This window comes from Bos grunniens, chromosome 8 (genome assembly GCF_055505025.1).
Source record: "Bos grunniens cultivar Pamir isolate PY7600 chromosome 8, Bosgru_T2T1.0, whole genome shotgun sequence".
Lineage (NCBI taxonomy): Eukaryota > Metazoa > Chordata > Mammalia > Artiodactyla > Bovidae > Bos > Bos grunniens.
In genome coordinates this window covers 110,525,765-110,547,500 of record NC_141172.1, presented here as the reverse complement: position 1 = coordinate 110,547,500, position 21,736 = coordinate 110,525,765, and the positions used below count along the sequence as shown (strand labels likewise).

At 51.0% G+C, this 21,736-nt stretch overlaps 1 protein-coding gene across 1 annotated transcript in view; it reads left to right on the top strand.

The window, feature by feature from the left end:
• DCDC2C (doublecortin domain containing 2C) overlaps nt 1–21,726 on the top strand; it is a 29,026-nt gene extending 7,300 nt beyond the window's left edge. Inside the window, exons 3-10 of the mRNA XM_086414134.1 lie at nt 4,805–4,942; nt 6,730–6,772; nt 17,083–17,209; nt 20,576–20,676; nt 20,836–20,856; nt 20,964–20,991; nt 21,125–21,249; nt 21,646–21,726. Of these exons, the coding sequence (XP_086270260.1) occupies nt 4,805–4,942; nt 6,730–6,772; nt 17,083–17,209; nt 20,576–20,676; nt 20,836–20,856; nt 20,964–20,991; nt 21,125–21,249; nt 21,646–21,726 (664 nt within the window). The remainder of the gene's footprint in view (nt 1–4,804; nt 4,943–6,729; nt 6,773–17,082; nt 17,210–20,575; nt 20,677–20,835; nt 20,857–20,963; nt 20,992–21,124; nt 21,250–21,645) is intronic.
• Nucleotides 21,727–21,736: the final 10 nt, after the last annotated feature.

Sequence of the window (21,736 nt, the reverse complement as noted above, 5' to 3'; positions counted from 1 at the left end):
TGGGTTGGGAAGATGCCCTGGAGAAGGAAATGCAGCCCGTTCCACAATTTTTGCCTGGGAAATCCCATGGACAAAGGAGCCTGGCAGGTTACAGTCTATGGGGTTGCGGAAGAGTCAGACATGACTTAGCGACCAAACAACAATATTATTCCATCATGCATATGTACCACATCTTCTTTATCCACCCCTCTGCTGATGGGCCTCTAGGTCGCTTCCACGTCCTGGCTGTTGTAAATGGTGCTGCAGTGAGCATTGGGATGCATGCATCTTTTTGCATTACGGTTTTCTCTGGGTATGTGCCCAGTAGTGGGATTTCTGGGTCCTGTGGAAATCCGATTTTTAGTTTTTAAGAAACCTGCATACTGATCTGTCCTAGTGGCTGTATCAATTTTCATTCCCACCAACATTGTAGAATTCTGTTTTGACAGAGGCGTTGTCTTTAAAGAATAGAGTGTAACCCTGGCCATTGGAGCATTCTGTCTCCCATGAGGCTGAGTCCCCGCCACTTGTGCCCCCTTCTCTGAGCTCAGGGCTCTGCGTGGTTTCCATGGTTCTGTAAGTGTGTGTTTTTCTTGAACGCCCAGCATTTCCCCCAGAGCATGAGGCACTAACACAGTCTTTTCCTTTAATCCTTGCAGTGTTTTCACAAGTGGAAGATTATTCACTCCGCCTGTAAGGATTATTTTACCCAAATTCAGCCTGATGCAGTGGGACAGCGTGCTGGCCACGGTCGGGGAGAAGGTCTTCCCTCTGGGAGGCGTTAGAAAGTAAGACTGCGGCCTGCCCCGGTGACCCGGGAAGTGGGGGGTTTCGGTGAGAACTTCTAGCCAGCACCAGCGAGGTCTAACATGAGGCTCGTGCGCTCTGGTTTTAACTCTTCGGGCAGGCAGTACTTCTGTAGTCTTCGGGCCATACTTATTTTTAACCAATTTTGTTCATTCACTCAATGAAGTTTAGTGAGTGTTCCCCTCTCACAAGGTGTGGTGAACAGGGCTACCCAGGCAGGTGTGTCCCATGACCCCACTGTGTCCCCGGGGCCCCCACACCCCTGCAGGTGGCCAGCAGTTAGAGCTGGGCAGGAGAAGTCGGGGGGCTGACCAGCCCATCGGAAGGGGTGGAGTCCTTGGACGGAGGAGGTCACAGTGGCCGCACCTGGGTCACGCCGGGGAGGCGCCGAGCGTCCCGAGGTCTGTCTCCTCCTCCGGGAAATTGGAAACAAGAACAGTACCTGCTTCCAGGAGTTGTGCTGTGGTGAAGTGCCTGAGGAGCCCTTGGTGTGTTGTGAGTGTGGGATGGGCTGGCAATACTGATCAGAAGCAAGCGAGGAGTCTGGGGGAAACCGCAGATGGTCCGCTGTATACAGCTGGCGTCCTTGTGGGGAGGCAGCCAGGCCTGAGGCCGGAGCAGCCTCCGGGGTCCGCACCGTGCAGGCGCCTTGCTGTCTCGGGGCTGCTGTGTGTGTGCGTGTGTGTGTGCATGTGTGCGTGTGTGTGTGCATGTGTGTGTGTGCATGTGTGTGCATATGTGTGTGTGCGTGTGCGTGCATGTGCATGTGTGTGTGCGTGTGTGTGCATGTGTGTGCGCGTGCGTGTGTGTGCATGTGTGTGCGTGCATGTGTGTGGTCAGTGATGCACTGGGGAGGAGAGGGCTGGGGTGGCCACGGGGACAAGGTCCTGAGGAGATGGCAGGCGCTGGACCTGGAGGTGGGGAAGGTGGCCTCTTGTGAGTGGACGGGGGACAGCAAGCCGAGAGTGAAAGGAGAGGAAGCGTGGCCAAGCGGGGTTGGGGGCTCCATGAGCCTGGGCCCCGAATGTGTGGTGGGACGCCTTGCAGGGCCGCTGTTTCCTCTGATGCTTGGTGGCCCGGGGTCGGGGAGGAGGCAGATGGGTGGACGGGTCTGTGGCCGAGCAGGGGAAGGATCAGCCTGGGAGGGGCTCGGTGTGGAGGTGAGTCCAGGAATGGCGTGAAGTCGTAGCCAGAAGCCTGGTGGTTCCCGCAGGGAGGAAGGGGGCAGAAGTCATCGAGGCCGCGGCGCTGTGGCTGGAGGGGAAGGTGTGGCTGAGACAGCAGCAGAGCCTCCTCGGGCATCAAGCCCAGGAAGAGGGAGGGTGGCCTGCCCCCCGGCTCCCTGTCTCCCTGTCTCCCTGTTCCTGCTGGAGAGCACGGCGCTGAGTGGTCCCGGCCGAGTCCTGAGGCCCCGAGGTCTGGCTGTTTCCGCTCTCAGCGTCCGTGGAGCACGGTGGGCCGCGCCGGTGACCCTGACCCTGAGCTCGCTGCTTTCTCACTCGCTGGGGGCACTTCCGGCTCAGCTGCTCTCCGTCTTTCCCTCTGTGACGTTAATCTTCATCGTTTCTACCTGCGTTTCTTCTTTTGGCTCCTGTTTTAGCTTCTTTGGGGATTCCTATTGTCCGGGTGACGGCACTTCTCACTTTTATCCCCTAACTTTCGCTCTCCTTGTTCTGTTATCATTCCCTGCTTCATCCTGGGATGGCTCCTCTGTTTTTATCTTACAAACAATAATTGCTTATTTCTTTTTTAAAATTAATTAATTTTTTTATTGAAGGATAATTGCTTTACAGAATTTTGCTGTTTTCTGTCAAACCTCAACATGAATCAGCCACAGGTATACACATATTCCCCACCCTTTTGAGCCTCCCTCCCATCTCCCACCCCATCCTACCCTCTAGGTTGATACAGAGCCCCTGTTTGAGTTTCCTGAGCCATACAGCAAATTCCCGTTGGCTATTTTACACATGGTAATGTAAGTTTCCATGTTACTCTTTCCATGCATCTCACCCTCTCCTCCCCTCTCCCCATGTCCATAAGTCTGTTCTCTATGTCTGTTTCTCCATTGTTGCCCTGTGAATAATTCTTCAGTACCATTTTTTCTAGATTCTGTATATGTGTGTTAGAATAAAGTATTTATCTTTCTCTTTCTGTCTCACTTCACTCTGTATAATAGGTTCTAGGTTCATCCACCTCATCAGAACTGACTCAAATGTGTTCCTTTTTATGGCTGAGTAATATTCCATTGTGTATATGTACCACAGCATCTTTATCCATTCATCTGTCTATGGACATTTAGGTTGGTTCTAAGTTCTAAGCTATTGTAAATAGCGCTGCAATGAACACTGGGATACATGTGTTTCTTTCAAGTAATTGCTTATTTCTTAGTTCCCTTATTTTATAAAGTTTTCCTTGTTCAAGCTCCTGCTCCATCTGTCCAAGCGCGTCTCCCGGTGGCGTCTCCCCAGCCATCCACCCCCAGCACCTTGGGGTCTAGGCCCCGGAGCCCAGGCTCTGGGGGGAGGCTGTCCTCCAGGCTACGGGAGGTCAGTCTGCCACCGCCCCGGGCCTCCCTCCATGACTCGCTGCTGGTGAGCTGTGAGCCCTCTGGGGCGACTGACACTGACTGTCCAAGGTGACAACAGGAGGGGAAGGGAGTTCCAAGCCCTGCCTCTCACCTGGAAGCCCGGGGCTCCGCTCCCAAGGTGTCTCACTGCTCTCTCCTGTCTGGGGGTCTCCTTCTTGCTCCTCCAGGTGACCCAAGGCAGCAGGGCCAGGAGCTGCCCTGGTTGGAAACAGGTGCTCAGGCCCCATCCTGGGCTCATGGATCAGCGCTTCCGAGGCGGGGGCCCAGCCTCTGTGTGTGAGCCAGCGCCCGGGCTGGTCCCATGCTCGCTGGGGTTTGGGGGTGTGCGATGGAGGGAGGGGTGGGTCCCGGGGGTTCCGCCCATCCCACGTGTCCTGCTTCCTTCTCTCGTCTCTGCTCCTGTGCTCGCTGCAGTTGTTGGGAAGCGTGTCCCCCACCCCAGCTCTGTGTCTCCTCCCCGGGGGCGAGGTGCTTTTCCTCCATCACATCCCATCCACAGTGGCCAGCTGAGTGCTGTCAAATAGCGCTCACCCCACACTTGCACCCTCTGCTCACTCTAAGTCAGCGATGAAGTCCTCCCCTTAGAATTCCAGGCTCGTGATTCAGTGTTCAGGTCCTCCGTGTGTCGCCTTTTGGTGGCAGCCAGCCCCCTGTGTCCCGGCTGTCTGCAGAGGCCCCTTCTGCTGCCTCACAGGCTTCCCTCCATCTTCCCGTGAGGAACTCCTATGCACCCTTCAAACCCCTGTGCACATTCTCCCGCCCCAGTGAAGCCCACAGTCGCTTCTGGTCTTTCTCTCCTCAGAACACTGGCACTTTGCCCTTCTCTGGTCCTATTGACTCTGGGGAAGCAGTGACTTTCTTACTCATATTTTTATCCAAGGCAATGCCTACTTCATTGTCTTGTGCCTAACAGATGCTCAACATTGAGTGAACTGAATGGTTTCTTAAACAAATGAATGAGTACATTAATACTTGCCGGAAAGAGTGCAGAATAAAAAGCAGACATATTTTAGTCTTTCGGTGCTTATAAGAAGGCATATTGTTCTCTAATAAATGCCAGGTTTTTTTTCAAGTATTGTTACACAATATAAGCCAATTTGTTTTCATTTTAGCTGTTAATAGTTAAAATTAATTGAACAGCAACCTACAGCTTAAAGTGTTCTTCTCAAGGGCCTTTGAGCACTTGTACATAATTAAAAATATACTTTAATTAAAAAATCTGAAAATTGAAAGCAAGCCTAATCCTGGCAGAGCGTCCCCCTCAGGGCTCAGCGTGTTTGGATCACATTTGCTCAGAGAGCATCAGTCCCATTACTCCCCGTGTGGTCCACACGCCAGTCATGTTCTCTACTGGACACCCCTTCTCCCCATCCCCGGCCCTGACATCTCAGCTCTTACATCTGCAGCCCGTTGCTCTTTCTTTATTCGCAGACTGTTTACAATGAATGGACATCTTTTGGACAACTCTAAGGATTTGCAAGACAACCATTTTTATGTGGCTGCGGGACTGGAAGCCTTCAAGAATTTCCCTTACTGGAAGTCCCCGAAGGTGCCAAGTGAAGTCCAACAGTGAGCACTTTCTGTTCCTTTTCTTGCCTGGTGAAACCTGCCCTTTCCCTGGCACCTCGCCCTCATGTAGCCAGTTCAGTTCAGGAAGTTCAGTCTCTGTGACCCCATGGACTGCAGCACGCCAGGCCTCCCTGTCCATCACCAACTCCTAGAGCTTACTCAAACTCATGTCCATCGAGTCGGTGATGCCATCCCACCATCTCATCCTCTGTTCAGGTATCTGTTCAGGAATCTGCTGTTTTCAGGCCAGTTCAGGTATCTGCTGTTTTTCTGAAATTTGATCTTCTCATTTTATATGTGATGCAGTTTTGGATTTTCAAAATCTTAGGCGTGGAGGAACGTCTGCTGTTGCGGAGAGTCACAGAGAGGCGAGGTCCCATGTCGAGTGCGTTGTCTTTCTCTGGGTGCCTGGGGTCACAGAGGTCAAAGGTCTAAACGTGCAAGATGGAGGTGGTCCCAGGCCACTGTCATGGTAACCCGCCCTCCACCTGGCACAGTTTGTTTTCTTAATTCAACTTGCTTTTCCTTCTGTAAAGCAGTGTGTGCCGGGGGGCAGTCTCTCCTGGTGAACAAAGCCGTGGTTTTACAGTAGATCCCAGACCTGGGTCTTTGGTCGTGGAGGAGGGGCTGGGACGTGGAGGAGGATGAGACGGCGGGCGCTGCGGTCCCGTCCCCTGAAAATTGTGACGACTGTCCCTCACTCCCCAGTGGCATCTGGGACAGGGCAGGCGGCCACATGAAGAGGAGGCCCCTGCTCTCCTGTGGGCTCCGGCCTGGGGGATGGCTAGGGTCTTCTCTGAGGCAGAAGAGCCCGGTGGCGGCGCCCCGATGCGCGCCCCGCGTCCTGCGTCGATGCTCCTGAGGACAGAGCGGGCTGCCTCTGCAGAGAGCCCTTCTCACTGTTCCCGGTCCTTGAGGTGATGAGACAGGTGGTTTGTGTCCGTCCCCAGGGCAGAATGGTGCTTGACCCCTCCGTGAATTTCCAAGTCCCACCCAGCTTGCTTCTCAGGCTGTATTTGTGTGAAAACCCTCCGTGCTCCCAGCTCCACGTATCAGACTGTAGATTCCAGTCCCCTCCGCCCTTTCTGAGTTGGCCGCCAGATGCAGACACCGCCCTGTGGGTCTGGGGCCCTCGGGGTCCTGACTCCGGATGAGCTCTGAGTGTCGGGCTCCCGGTGTCGTCAGGGCGGCCCCAGGCTCCACGGACCGACGTGCAGGAGGCTGCTCGCGGGACGGAAGGTCCGAGCTGTGTGCCGATCCAGCTCCTCACGTTTGGCCCCAAGGGAAACGAAAGGGGTACTGGGCTTGGGGCTGGATTTTGGCCCCAGTTCTGCTGATCAGTTGGGGGGTGTTTGAGTAAACCCTCGTGTCCGGAGCCCGGGTTCTCTACCAGCCCAAGGAGAGCAGGAATGCTTGTTCTGCACATCCTCTCAAGGGCTGTGTGAAGAAACCGCGTTTGCAAACGTGATTAAACAACTGTCAAAAACTTTCAAATGTTAGGGTTCCCATCCCCCCTGCCCTGAGAGCGTATAAAGGCTTTAGGGCAGAAGGTGCCTATAAATGTGCTGCCCTTGGGTCAACCTTGGGTCAACCACTACCCACCCTGGGAGGTGGGTGCTTTCTCTCCCGGAAGCTGATGTTGCTGGGAGGCTGTGTCCTTTGGGACAGTTAGCTCCTTCCTCATGGCGGTCAGTGTCTCCTGAGGCCGAGGCAGCAGTCAACATTTTTATTCAGATGTTTTTGGTGAGCTTTAAACATTTCAAGCTTGATTCTCTTTTGTTTTTCAGAAAGTACACAGACATGGAGAAACATTCACGAAGAAAGAAAAAAGTAAGTACTTCTTAACAAGGGACAAAGGACAGCTGTCATCGCCCCTGGGGGGCTCTTGAGTGTATCAGTCTATTCTTTTCTGAGTCAGGCTGCCAGCCCTTGGGTTTGCTGTCCTGGTGAGGTGCGTTCCTCCTCCCAAAGACCCTGGTGTCCTTTGGCATCAAAAAGGTCACAGGACAGGCTGGCTCCGCTCCTGTCAAGCGAGCTTCTGAGCACAGGCTCCCTCCTGTGAGCGAGGCCAGCAGGAGATCGGGGGTGAACCTGGAGCCCAGAGTCCAGGCCTGGGAGGCACGTCAGGTGTTAGCGATGAAACACAGTGAGTGTGGAGATAAAAAGATACACAGGTCTTATGGGACCTGCCGGGAGGAGCAAAAGCCTGGCTTGGCCTGGAGGGAGCTGGGAGCGGATTTTAGGTAGACATGACAGCTGGAGGGTGTGTGTGTGTGTGCCTGTGTGTGTGCACGTCTGTAAGTGTTCATCTAAACACACAATTTGTTATTGCAACACAAAGCATGGGACAAGGGAGGCAGGTGGAGGCCAGACCGTGGCGACCTGGACAGGCCCACCTGTTCACACAATGACCACGTATTCCAGACCAGCTTATGAAATCCGTGCTGCAGTGGCTCTGCTGTGTGCATATTCATTCAACAAAGCTGTTGAATGCCTACTATTTCCTTCCTTCCCAGCTGGCCTGCTTGAGTCCTGACCCTCTGGAAGTGGCTGGCCTTGGGAGCTCTTGAGTTATCAGTCTACTCTTTTCTGATAGCAGGCCGCCAGCCCTAGGGTTTGCTCTCCTGTTGCAGCTCCGATTTCATACCCACCGTCTATCACCTCCCTGCAAGGAGCTCTGGCTTCTGTACCCCCAGGACCACCTTGCGTTCACCTGGGGCAAGCCTAGCCTTGGGATCCAGCCCTTACTCCATCTGTACTTACCCTGGAGGAGCTCAGAGTGATGACACTGAACTGGCCCTCTTCACACTGACTTCATGGCCACAATCCTTGCCCAACCGGCCTGCACTGCAAAAGCCTCACTGCTGAAAAAAAAATACTTTCGAGTATATTTTGCTAAATGTTGTTAGGAAGCTTTGCACATTTCTTCCTAGTTGACACGAGCCCGGAATACCTCTTTCTCCTGCTGTCTGGCTTTTGGTGTGAAGGTTTCTCTGATTTGACTCTGTTGTTATTTTGGTAGCTTCTTGAGCTGAAGGGTCATCTTACTTTTGTCTCTCTCTAAGGATTGCATTGAGTGTTAAATGTCTGCTGGATGAGTGGGTGAGCATCCCCAAGGACACAAACATAATAGCCGTGATTCTGCCCTCAGGGTGCACTCCATCTAGTGGGGACAGGCACATGGACTTGAGCTGTATCACACGTTTCATATAAATGAGTCGTGTGAACAGGATGATGCTTGGTGGGAAGGGGGGCGATCGGCACGTGAAGGTCAGCCAACGAGGTGCAGGTTGTGACTTGAGGGCCAGGTCATCCGGGAGGGAGATAGCACAGGATCCGAGCTCTACAGGGTTATTCTCTGCCGCCTTCCCTGGGATTTCACACGTCGTGTGGGCACTGACTTCTCAGTGATGACTCTTATTTAGCATGAATGGTGCATGTTTGAGATCCCACACCTTTGTGGCTTTGGATGTCGCTGAACACAGGTGATTGAATCCATCTGCTGAACCGGCAACGCGGGTTTGTAAGCACATGCTTTTGTTGTGTCCTCTTTTCACTGTTTTGTTGTTTTGGCTTTGGCTCCTTATAGGTAGGGATGTAATTTTCTTTTCATTATACGTTTAAAATTGGTCTAAAATTGAGCACGTTTCTTCCAACGTATCTACATTTCCTTTCCCTTCTGGAAGGGGAAAGATAGTATCACCGCAAAGATAATGGGTTTGGATGAGGGTATTGAATACTTTGGACTCTTTAAACAGAATGATTACCAACATGGCATAAACTGCAATGCAAAAATGTGTTATTTCAGAAAAATTAGATCTATGGTGCATGCAACAAGCACATTTTGTTGTATTAATAGAAGACTAAAAGAAAGTCCTAGGAGAAAATAAATGGCACTGGTTTAGCAAAGGCTGAGGTACAGATGCCTGCCAAGGGCTCTGCGTTATCCGTCGTCTCTCGTGTAAAGGCCTGCGTGGCCCGTTAACCTCAGAACTGAGCCCTGAGGGGGTCCTGGCCCCATCTGAGGACTGGACTGTGTTGCTGAGAATGGAAACTGCTCTGCGTGCTGGCCCCTTCCCTTTGGCTGCAGGAGCCTGGATTTAGGGCTAGTCACGGCAACTATCTTAGGCTAAATACATGTGTTCCCTTATTTACTTGTTCCCGACTTTCCACTTCTAGCTTATTAAGCTTTCATTTATTTTCCGTGTGAGCCACCTCAACATCCTTCTGGAAAGTGAGGGGAGGAAATGTAAAAACCCACCCGGAAGCCCAGGACTGCCCTCAGTGGGGACATCGCCCTGCGGCGTGTGAGGGGCTGTCCTGAGCCCTTGGTCGTCTGCCCATTCTAAGGGTGTCAGCCGGGCGGAAGAGCAGCTGCTGGCAAGACCGAGAACTGAGTTTTCTTTTAAACCTGCAAGCGGTTTTTTAAAACAGTTAAAAAAATTGAAGTTTGGTTAACTTACCGTGTTGTGTTAGTTTCAGGAGAACAGCAGAGCGATCCCGTTATACAAGTAATATGTGCGTGTTCTTTTTCAGATTCTTTTCTACGACAGGTTATCCAGGACACTGAGGATAGTCCCCGGTGCTATTCTCACCGTCCTGCGCTGGATTTGCCTGAGTCCAGGACACTGAGGATACTCCCCGGTGCTGTTCTCACCGTCCTGCGCTGGATTTGCCTGTGCTTGTTTATCTGTTTTGTAGAGCCAAGTATCACATCTTAATCCCAAACTGCTGGTTTCTCCCTCCCTCCTCTTCTCCCCTTTGGTGACCATGGGTTTCTTTTCTATGTTTGTGAGTCTATTTCTGTTTTGCAAATGAGTCAATTTGCATCATTTTTTAAAGTTTCCACATATAAATGATATAATATGATATTTGTCCTTCTCTGACTTACCTTAATAGGATAACCTCTGGTAATATGATAATGTTATGTATGCTTGTTCCGTACGATAATGATAACCATAATAGTATGATAATCTGATAAAATGAAAATCTCCATGCATACTGTCCCCTTGTACGCTTGTACCACATTGTCTTAACCCATTCATCTGCTGATGGACGCTTAGACTTCTTCCACGTCTTGACTACCGTAAATAGTGTTGCTGCGAACATTGGAGTGTGTGTCTCTTTTCAAATTAGTGTTCTCTCTGGACACGTGCCCGGGAGTGGGACTGCGGAATCATGTGGTCTAAATCTGCAAGTGTGTGTTTTGTTTTAACGCATTTGATTTTTAAAAAATTATTTATTTTCAGTTGCTCCAGGTCTTCGTTGCTGGGCGGGGGCTCTCTCTAGTTGTGGCGAGTGGGGGCCACTCTTTGCTGCGGTGCTCTGGCTTCTCATCGCAGTGGCTTCTCCTCCTGCAGAGCTCGGGCTCTAGGCACAAAGGCTCCAGGAGCTGCAGCTTGCTGGCTTCGTTGCTCTGCGGCATGTGAAATCTTCCCAGACCAGGGATCGAGCTCGGGTTGCCTGTGTTGGCAGGCAGATTCTTACCCACTGCACCACCAGCGGAGTCCTGCAAGTGTGTTTTTAAACGACCTACGGTACGAGGTCTTCCTGACCCCTCAGTGAACAATCTCAAAAACACACAGAGTTCTCCACCCACAGGCGGTCAGGCTTGAGCGAGGGCATCTGTTGATGAATTTATACGTGTCTTCACAAAGCTTCATGTGCTGGAGATAACAGACGAGCCGCATGTGAGTGTCTGCCAGTGGAGTACTAGAACGTGCCAGTGAGCGTGACGCAGGGACCACAGTGGTCGTGACTGTCCTCACCCGGGAAGTGGACTCTGTTCTCTGGCCTAGCCCAAGCCTGCAGTCATCCCGATTCCACCAGCACCAACCCCTCCCTCCATCAACAATTCCAGGAGGGCAGCCAGTCACCTCCTCCATCAACAATTCCAGGAGGGCAGCCAGGCACCTCTTTGACTTTCAGATGCACCTGTGTCTCTCCATCAGCACGGCCCCAAAGAGTCGGGAGAGCACAGTACCTGTGGAGGGAAAGTGGGGTGCAGGAGGCAGGCTGGGAGGGCAGGTGAGACACCTGTATTCATGGGGCTCCTGACCTCAGCAGCGAAGTGAAATGAACAGACACACACCTGAGAATCACTGCTAGCGACGGAACACAATGTGCGTACTGAAGATGCAGCGTGAGTAGAAATAGCAGAGGAGAGGCCCGTCCCGAGGCCGCAGGACCCCCAGCCGATGGCACTCGGGGCAGCAGTTGGGTCTGAGACCTGCTGTGCATCACTGGTTCTGTGACGAGCATTCTCCTGTCTTCCTGGCTCCGAGACGTCGTGTTGTGGGTTCATTCGTTGTCATGGTGAACTTGACCACAGCTGCTCGCTTTACTGTCTTTCCAGTTGAGGGCGTGCGTGGCTGGCACTGCACACGGTGAGCTTAATTGCTGTGTAAATGTCCTCGAGATGGTTCTGCTGTGACTCAGAATTGAAGTGGGCTTCTATGTGCGTTTGCTTTTAGTGGGTACGCTCTTCAATTCCATATGCTTTTGTGAAACAACAGCCAATTCGTTTATAGACCCAGAAAAGGGAGACAACCCACACGTAGCTGAGCTACCAGTTTCAATAACCTGTTACTATGCAAAGAGCCATCATCTAAAAACCGAGGAGCTTATGACGACTCTTGACAAGCCAACCTTTGGGCTTCCCTTGTGGCTCAGCTGGTAAAGAACCTGCCTGCAATGCGGGAGACCTGGGTTCGATCCCTGGGTTAGGAAAATCCCCTGGAGTAAGGGAAAGGCTACCCACTTCGGTATTCTGGTCTGGAGAATTCCGTGGACTGTATAATCCATGGGGTTGCAAAGAGTCAGACACTACTGAATGACTTTCACTTACAATGACGGTGATTTATTATTTCTCTAGATTCTGTGGGTTGGCTGAGTGGGTCTTGGGCTGGTTCCACCAGGTACTTAGGAGGCTGCATTTAGCTGGAGGGTCCACTGGGCTGGGGGCATCTAAGGCCATGTCCCCACTTCTGAAAGATGGTACTGGTTATGGCTCCTCTGTTTTCCTTTGGGCTTTCCTGGTGGCTCAGGTGGTAAAGAGCCTGCCTGCAACACAGGAGACTCAAGTTTGATCCCTGGGTTGGGAACATCCCCTGGAGAAGAGCGTGTCTACCCACACCGGTATTCTTGCCTGGAGAATCCTATGGACAGAGGAGCCTGGCAGGCTATAGCCCATGGGGCTGCAAACAGTCAGACATAAGTAAGCATGCCCACACACACTGTTTCCCTCCATGTGGTATTGATAATTATCTATGTCTAATAGTTCCTAAAGGGCTTTTTTTCAGGATGTAGAGGAAAGAACTTCTGGGTAATAAGGAAGCACCTCGACATGGCTTAAGTGGCAGCTTAACTTCTTTATTAGCGACACAGGAAAGAACCATGTGTCTTACCGATTTTTGGCATCTCGATTCAGTAAAATGGGAAGGAAAACCGTGAGAAGGATCGTGGGCATGCCCACGTGACTGGGGAGTGAGAGGAAGCGGGAGGAGTCAGGAGTGACTTCAGGGTTCCCAGGGCAGCATTGGGGGAGGGCGGTTAGGAGTGGAGACCCGGGCCCCTGGGGAGCGAGGAGGCAAGTGCTGGTTTGTGAAGAGGTGCCTTGCTCCAGATGACCACGTCTGCCACATGAGAGGGAAGGGGCCATGAGAGGGGATATCTCTGCAGAAAAGCACTGTTTCGGTTTTGTTTTGATCAGAAAAGCTTACTGCAGGGGCCAAGCAAGGAGAACGAGTGGCTTGGGCTCAGAAACCCTGAACTCCCCACAAAGTGCTGTTGATGTCAATCAGAATTCTGTATGATCTGCAGCAGAGGACAAGTCTGCTCCCATGTTTGTCTGGGGTTATCCATGTGGATTCTTTAATGAGGAAAAAGATGAACCTTCTCTGGATCTAATTGGATGCCTAGGAAGTGGGTGAGACCTTCTCCACATATTATGACAACAGGTTTCCTTTCTTATAGCCAAGGACTCCCACCCAGGGAATGCCAAGGCTCTAAGAGCGAGCATTCTGGACTCTGAGGTCCTCAGCTGGGATCCTGGCTCCGCTGAGCAGTGGTGAGACTTACCACCACTGACCTCTCAAGGTTTCCATCGGTGAAAGCCGATTCCCCCCTTTCATTCTTGTTCCCTCCCACAGGATTCCTGGCATCAAACTTGCTTCCAAGGGCATGAATTTCTAATTTAAGCTAATGTAGATACCTTAACAGAGTATTAAAAAAAAGAAGAAGAAGAGCAAAGCTGTTTGCTTCTTATATCTTGATTTCCGTTGAGAACAAAATGAAAGATTTTATCTTAATTTAGTGGAATTTTAAATTGCACTGTTAAAAATGCCTATTTCTGAGAGAATGACAAAAAGTCATAATTAACACACTTGAACTGATTAGCACACGTAAACCGTGCTTAGGACGCAGTCTGCCTTATTTGCTTGGCTTGGTTCACTTATTGTCCGAGGCAGATATTTGAACATTTGAAAATATGTCCTTAGGACCCTGCCAATACCTTAGCTCTCTTTTTTTTAATTGTTTTTATCTTTGGCTGCTGGCGTGGGCTTTCTCTAGTTTCGATGAACAAGGGCTACTCTTGGTCGTGGCGCTTGCGTGTCTCATCGCAGTGGCTTCTCTTGCTGCAGAGCACAGCGCTAGAGTCCCTGGGCTCCAGCAGTTGTGGCTCACGGGCTTAGTTTTCCCCACAACACGTAGAATCTTCCCAGACCAGGGGCTGAACCTGTGTCCCTGCTTTGGCAGGTGGATCCTTAACTGCTGGACCAGCACGAAGTCTTAGGAGCCTGCCGAGGCCTCAGGTGGTCCAGTTAACTTGAACCATGACTCTTTATCCAATGAACTTAGGAGCCTGCCGAGGCCTCAGGTGGTCCAGTTAACTTGAACCATGACTCTGTTATCCAATGAAAGTAACTGAAGGCAGCCACTCCGGTTTTGTTACAGCAAATTCAGTTTTATAGCCCCTGCGTTTACTGTGCAGTTGCCAATGCAGGAGACAGAGGCACAGGTTCAATCCCTGGGCTGGAAGGATCCCCTGAAGGGGAACATGGCAACCCACTCCAGTATTCCTGCCTGGAGAGTCCCATGGACAGAGGAGCCTGGCAGGCTACGTTCCATAGGGTCACAAAGAGTCAGAAACAACGGAGTGACTTAGCACACACGCATTTATCTTCCAAAGAAGGTATCTGTTACCTTCCAGAGAAGTGTGGTTAATTGAACAAACACTTAAAATTGGGTTTGTATATGAAAATGATATTATATGGTTCAGGTCTCCATAAAATATTGGTACATAGTTACTGAGCATTGTATTTATATCATATCCACAATCAGAATGTTAATATTACCTATTTCTCTTTGGCCATAAAACCCAAGTGTTGGTAAGCCAATAGTAATGAACCGAGATCAAGCACTGGAACCCAAGTGTGAGTACGTGTGGGCACCTGACATCCACACTTTAATAACCAGGTCTAGACTGTGAAGTTCAGCGTGAGATAAATGCTCTGGAGCTGACATTTGCAGGCTGACGAGGGCAGGTCCACACAGTGTCACAGGACAGTCAGGCAATGCTTGTTGCCATCTTCCGGCAGCCTGGGGATGCAACGCTCGGGTTCAAATGTTAGCGAGTCTTCTATGTTAGCAGTGCTCAAAGCCGAGACTAGTTTGTTGATGGAAGGTCTTGACCTGCTTTGGAACCAGGACATTCACTGGGGAGCCAGAGAAATGCCTTTTTCCAGGAGGCGTGTTGTTTTCTCCCTGAGGATGGATTGCCTCTGAATTGGTTGCTGCGTTCATCAATTATTCCCAGTCTCGTTCGCCGCAGGTGGCCTTCGGAGGCTGTGTTTCACATGTTGGATGATCCGTTACAGTGGCATTAAAACAGCTGGATTGGTCATGGCAGCTCTGCAGGAAAATATTACTTCTCAAAACACCACAGAGTAGTTAGCGCAGTGTTCTTCAGGCTTGTTTTCCAAAAATGCTTTTAATGGAGGGCTTCCCTCATAGGTCAGTAGGTTAAGAATCTGCCTGCAACGCAGGAGACCCGGGTTTGATTTCTGGGTCGGGAAGATCCCCTGGAGAAGGAATTGGCAACCCATTCCAGTATTCTAGCCTGGAGAATCCCATGGACAGAGGGGCCTGGTGGGGTACAGTCCATGGGGCGCAAAGAGTTGGACACGACTGAGCAACTAATGCCTTCACTGTGGGGCTCCCCTGGTGGCTCAGCTGGTAAAGAATCCACCTGCAATGCAGGAGGACCCCAGTTCGATTCCTGGGTCAGGAAGATCCCCTGGAGAAGGGATAGGCTACCCACTCCAGCATTCATAGGCTTCCCTGGTGGCTCAGATGGGAAAGAATCTGCTTGCAGTGTGGAGACCTGGGTTGGATCCCTGGGTCGGGAAGATCCCCTGGAGGAGGGAACGGCTCCCCACTCCAGTGTCCCGGCCTGGACAGTCCGTGGAGTTCTCTGGACTGACTGATGGCAGCTCTGCAGGTTATTATTTCTCAAAACACCACAGAGTAATAAACTCAGTTTGCCTCAGGTTTATTTTCCAAAAATATTTTTAATAGGAAGAAAGATGAAGGAAATTGAAAGCAGAGTTGTGTAAGTATTTTGTTGTTTTTCTGGGCTGGGTCTGCAGTCGAGTTAGGGTCCATGGAGCATGTCATGGTATGGAGACCAGATTGGAGCATGGAAGCTGGATTAGCTAGAAGTCTGTGTCAAGGCCTGTTTCTTGAACGGGGTGAGAGTCCTGCGGTTCTGCAGGGGCTTCTGTTTCTATTGTCAGGAAACCACCCAGTAGTGTAAACAGGGCGTGTGTCCGCCTTCACCTGCCACCCCGCTGCCCCGGGAAGCCCTGGGGCGCCGGGAGCGGGCGTCTGACCGCGATGGGTGCGCGCTGCTCTGTGCTGTTTGTTCAGCATCGTCTCTGCTTTTGCGTGCTTGTAATGAGGGGATGGGGGGAATATTTCCTTGTCACTGTCCTTTGAGTGCTATTTCAGAGATAATAAGCTCAATATATGGTGTCTTTATCTTAGAGGCCAAAGATGGAAAATGCTTGTGACAAGGAGCTGTGAGTCATGCCAGGGAGAAGCAAGCAAGTTTTCTAAATCCCAGCCTCCAGCTGCCTCCAAGACACGAACATCATATACCATTTTCTGTTTCTAAAACCAGCTCTGCCAAGGCCTTGCTTCCTATACTTATGAACACAATTTCAGCTTGCAGTAGAGCGTCCTAAAAGGTAGAAAGATTTTGCGTGGTGCCTATATGTGGCTGAAGAACTATTTTCACACTGTAATTTCCACAAGGAAGAAACCTCTGGTATTGCATAATGCACAGATAGTTTCATATATAAATGGTGCAAGTTCATGGTTTTAGTTTGACATTTTCTTAAGTGACATAGAGGACTCACAAGAAGTATCTATTTGTATAGTTTTGCCTGTCTTCACTTCCAAATACTTCAGTAAAGAAGGAATAAAGGAGAACTAAAAAAGGTGGTTTGTATGTAAAGATGGGGTAGAATCGGAATGGAACTCAGAATTAGCTCGTCTCACTGTGATCTGGTTACGCTTTGTTATTACAGTTTATAGCTTTTTTTTTTTTTTTTTTTTAGAAATCTGAGTTCCCCTCAGTTGTAACCCGAACACACCTGCCAGGGATTGTCGTTGTTTTTTTTTTGATTGGAGGTGCTCCATCCTGCCCTGAGGGTCCAGTGGCGACTGTTTGGTGGTTGTTGCTGAAGCACTTTTTCAGAGGCTGGCAGGAGTGTCTCTAGAGCCCCAGCGACCCCTGCAGACCTGCCCCGCCTCCGCACACAAGCCCTCCTGGGAGGCCCTCCTTCCCCAGGCGCACGGCCCCTGCATTTGGGAAGAGAACCACTTCCCTTCCCTCCGAGGTGCTGCCCCTCGTGTTCCTTGGAGGGAGAGGAGTATTTTCACCACTTTACAGAAGAGAAGTGTAGCAACGGCATGGTCCAGATGGTGCGAGAAGCGGGGCTCTTGGAGGTGCCTGCGTCCTCTCTCACAAATCACCCGAGGAGCGTGCACTTTCCCTGGCTCTTCTCAAAATAACCGACTAGATGGACTGTATGCATCCATCCTAACGTGCTTTTTATTCTTCGTTTGTACCTTAGGAGGATCCCAAGGTGAAAGACACTCATAAACAGGACAACGTTTCACCCAAAGCACAGGATTCTGTGTTTTATGCCAAAGAAGGAAAAAAGAAACCAAAGGCAGAACCTTTAATCCAGAGTGGGGCAGGTAAGGTGAAATTCCGTGTGGCTGCTGGCAATTCAGAATGCTGCCGGGTTGAGAACGTGCTTTTCCAGACCAATTTCGTCCTGCAGAGATGTGACTGACAGCGATCTGATTTAAAATCCTGACTGTAACTGTCCGATTTATTAATACATCGGTTATCGGGTAAGGCTGTGGTGAGGGGAGTGAAAACCCAAAATTCCACAGTTGAGGACAGCGGGCTTCCCCTGTCAGGAAGCCCAAGATGAACACAGGACTTAGAACTCATTCTGTTGTCTCTCTGGACGTCAGGGTGGGCACGTTTTCCCTAAAGGGCCATTGACACAGAAAACAGCCGGCAAGCGTGTCAGCCTTTTGAGGGAGATGTGAGCATAAAAGGCGTCTGAGCTGTTTGGAGTATGAGAGACTTTAAAAGACTACCTTTCAGAAGTGATTCTAAAAGGAGATGGTTTAAAATATGCTCCTTGCAGTCCCACTCCTATTCCTAGTGCTATCGCCGCCACCGCTGCCCCTGGCGCTATCGGTGTCACTACTGATGTTATCAGCCGCGGGCTGGGGTCCCGCGGGGTCTCCCCGCTGTCAGTGCCGCTGTGAGCGCCGCTGGTGCCGCTGCTACTGGTGCTGCTGTTCCTACCACTGCTGGCCTGTTACCACTGTTACTAGCATTACTGTTACTATTACTGTTGGCACTACTGGTACCACCATCATTAGTGCTGCTGTTACTACCACTGTCAGCACTACTGTTACTACTATTGTTACTGCTACTGTTGGCCTGTTACTACTCTTGTTAGTAGTACTGTTACTATTACTGTTAGCACTACTGGTACCACCGTCATTAGTGCTACTGTTACTACCACTGTTAGCACTACTGTTACTACTATTGTTACTGCTACTGTTGGCCTATTACTACTCTTGTTAGTATTACTGTTAGCACTACTGGTACCACCGTCATTAGTGCTACTGTTACTACCACTGTTAGCACTACTGTTACTACTATTGTTACTGCTACTGTTGGCCTATTACTACTCTTGTTAGTATTACTGTTTCTATTACTGTTAGCACTACTGGTACCACCGTCATTAGTGCTACTGTTACTACCACTGTTGGCCTGTTACCACTGTTACTAGCATTACTGTTACTATTACTGTTGGCACTACTGGTACCACCATCATTAGTGCTGCTGTTACTACCACTGTTAGCACTACTGTTACTACTGTTGTTACTGCTACTGTTGGCCTGTTACTACTCTTATTAGTATTACTGTTACTATTACTGTTAGCACTACTGGTACCACCGTCATTAGTGCTACTGTTACTGCCATTGTTAGCACTACTGTTACTACTATCGTTACTGCTACTGTTACTACTATTATTAGCACTGTTCTTACTATTATTATTACTGTTACTGTTACTACTGTTATTAGTATTACTGTTACTACCACTGTTAGTACTACGGTTGCCACTATTATTAGTGCTACTGTTACTACTGTTGTTAGCTCTACTGGCTATTAGAGTTATAGTAACTCTATTAGCTATAATAGAGCTATAATAGTTACTACTATTATTAGCACTATTGGTATTACTATTGCTGGTATTACTGTTACTATTACTGCTAGCACTACTGTTACTATTATTATCAGTGCTGTTGTTACTACTATTATTAGCATCACTATTACTGTTATCACTATCGTTACTGGTATTATTCGTGCTACTGTTACTACGGACAATAGCTCTGACGGGGGTCCAGGCTCTGAAGAAGGCGCTTCTGTGGCCGTGTTCCCTGTAGGTGTGATGGATGCTTGGGAGACCCTAGTCCCGTGGCTGGCTGTGGAGAGAGAGGAGAGTGGCTGGAGGCAGGGTCCCCTTGCCTTCTCCGCAGCATCTGACAAGTACAAAAGTCCTTTCTCTTAAAGCTGTCCTCTCCCTTGGCTCTCAGTACCACACAAAATGACTTCAGTTTTCTCCTCTTTGCTTGCTGCTTCTTAGCTTCCTGTGTTTGCTTCAAGCTACAGCGTTGACTGTTTCCCTGATGCTTTTCTCTGGCTGTGCCCCCCGACCCCCGTGCTCCCCGTCCCAGGACAAAGCATCGTCCTGCGGTGCACCAGGCTCTGTCTAGACACGCGGTGGTGTTCAGACACGTTCCTTCCATCCGTGCAGCTTGCGGCCTGGTGGACCAGGCAGATGCGTGAGCACCGAGGTCATACTGTCCTGAACCACCCTCTGGGGCTATCACTGAGCCTGTTGAGCCTTTATGACCTGAAACTCTGTAATATATTAGTGGCAGTAGAAAATTTAACCACTGAGTAAAGCCTTTCTTGGGAAGACATACCCTGAGGGCCTGGCCCGGGTGGCCAGGCGAAAGGCATGCCCTCCCTCTGGGAGGAGTGTGGTGTCCTGGGACTCACGCTCCGCCTGTCACCCTGCTGGACCCGGGACCTGGAGACACTCTGTGTCTGCAGGGGGCCCTCTGGGTTTGTTTGAGGACTGCCATGAGTGTTAATATCAAAGGCACAGCTAGAGGAACCTCTGGGATGCAGTGGGTCCTGCCTCTTTCCTCTCCTCTTCTGCCCCTCATCCTCCAGCCCAGGGCGTGGGGGTGGCTCTTCTCGGCCGGGGGCTTGAGAGGGCAAGAATGGGCGCATGGAGGCGGGGAGGTGCAGGACTCTCAACCAAGGAATGGGATGGGCTGCGAGCACAGCCTCCCATTTTGGATCATGAGCCTGTCAGCGGCCACATCTGTGCTTTCTTGGATGTTGAAGGAACTGCCTGGCCCCCTTCTTTCTCTTTACTGTCATCTGTTGCTTTTGATCAGGATGAGGATAAGCTTTTCAAGAATCTTGGGATTTTGTAAGCTTTTAACACATCCAGTTGTAATGCTAATTACATGATTTTATCTGCCAATTCAGTTGAGTGGCTCAAATGTACAGCTTCAACCCCTGCCTAGTTAAACCCAGTTCTTGAATATGTTTTGAAGGAGAACATCTGCATGTCCTTAAAATCTGATGCTGATGTCTGGCGGTTGCTCTGCATTTATTTCTAACTGAATGAGCTGGATACACACTTGTCGAATGCTTATTGTATCTGTCTCTGGCCTGAGGCCCATGATGGGTGGGACACGGGGTGACCTGGACTCCCAGGGTCCGGGACCTTTGTGGACACAGTGCAGATGTCGAGGGACACCAAGCCCAGCACCTGAACTAAAGCAGATCGGGGCAGTGGGGAAACGGAGGTGGTGAGCAGGCTCTGCGGTCCCTGGACCAGGCTGCCTGACAGCGACACAGGAAGCTCTGAGAACGCTGAGCTGTAACTCTGGTTTGGGTCAGATAAGGTACAACGCACGTCAGCTTGAAAACGCTGTGTTATTTTCCTGCAGATGGTGACGTGTTTAAAGCGCAGACTCCTAACCAGGAGACCCAAGGAGCCCCGGAAGTCAAGGAGGCCCCAGACGTGCGCGTGGAGCTGCCTGTGGACGGGGTGGGTGGCCCCTCCCCTGGCCTGCCCGCGTCCCCGGCCCCTCCCCAAGCTCTCCCTGGCCCTTCTAGAATGTTCTTTGCCCCCTGCGGTTAACACCCTTCAGATTCTGCGCCTCACATTTGCCTGCCCATCTTTCCCCCAAGACTCTCCTGCTACCAGGACCCTCTGGTCATCGTCGAGGTTTGTGACTGCATGCTCTGCCTTGTCATTTTTTTGGTACTGTCTTTTCCCCCGCTAAGCTGCAAGCTCCACACCAGTGGGATGGTCTGCGTTGCTTACTGGTGTAGCCCCTGTTCCCAGCAGAGGGCCTGGCAGGTAGGAGGCTCCTAGGAATCACTGGTGGAAAGACAGGATGAGTGATGTCTTCAGACCCTGTGGTCAGGAACCAGGGATCTGTCCCTTCCTCACTTCCTGCTCTCCGGCTTCAGCCTCCTGTCCCTGCGGTGAGGTGGCGTCACCGAGCCGGTCAGCATGGCCACCAAGTCATGCATGTGGAAGTGTCCCGTCCAGGGCCTGGCACACCCTGGACCCTCGCTCCCCGTTCCCTTCCTCCTGGCTTCACGGAGGAGGGAGGTGAAGCCCCACGTGGCCCCCAGAGGAGAGGAGCGGACAGGTGAGCTGGCCGAGGGGCTGACCTCGAGGCCGGGCTCCTGCACAGGAGCAGAAGCCAAGGGCTGCCGGTCCGGGATCAGCTGGCAGGAGCTGTCTGGCCCTCGGGGCTCAGCGCTAGCGTCAGTAGGGTAACTTGTCCCCTCACTTTACGTCAGGTGTGGCTACATGACCTGCCGTCCCTGATGACACCAACGTGTCCAGACAGAGGCCTCAAAGGCCAGTGTGCACTTGACCTCGTGCCCTTTCTGCCTCTGAGGTCGTGGGAGCACCAGGGATTGGAGTCTCCTAGCTGGCTGACTTTGGGAGGCCCTCGTCTGCCCCAGGAGCCTCCGTGGGAGCCTTTGATTTTGACCCCAGGATATACGATGTTCCCAGAGTGCAGAGGGGCCCCAGGGCACCAACTGCAACAGTTCGTTGCCTTTTGCCAACAAGCTGTGACCACCAGGAA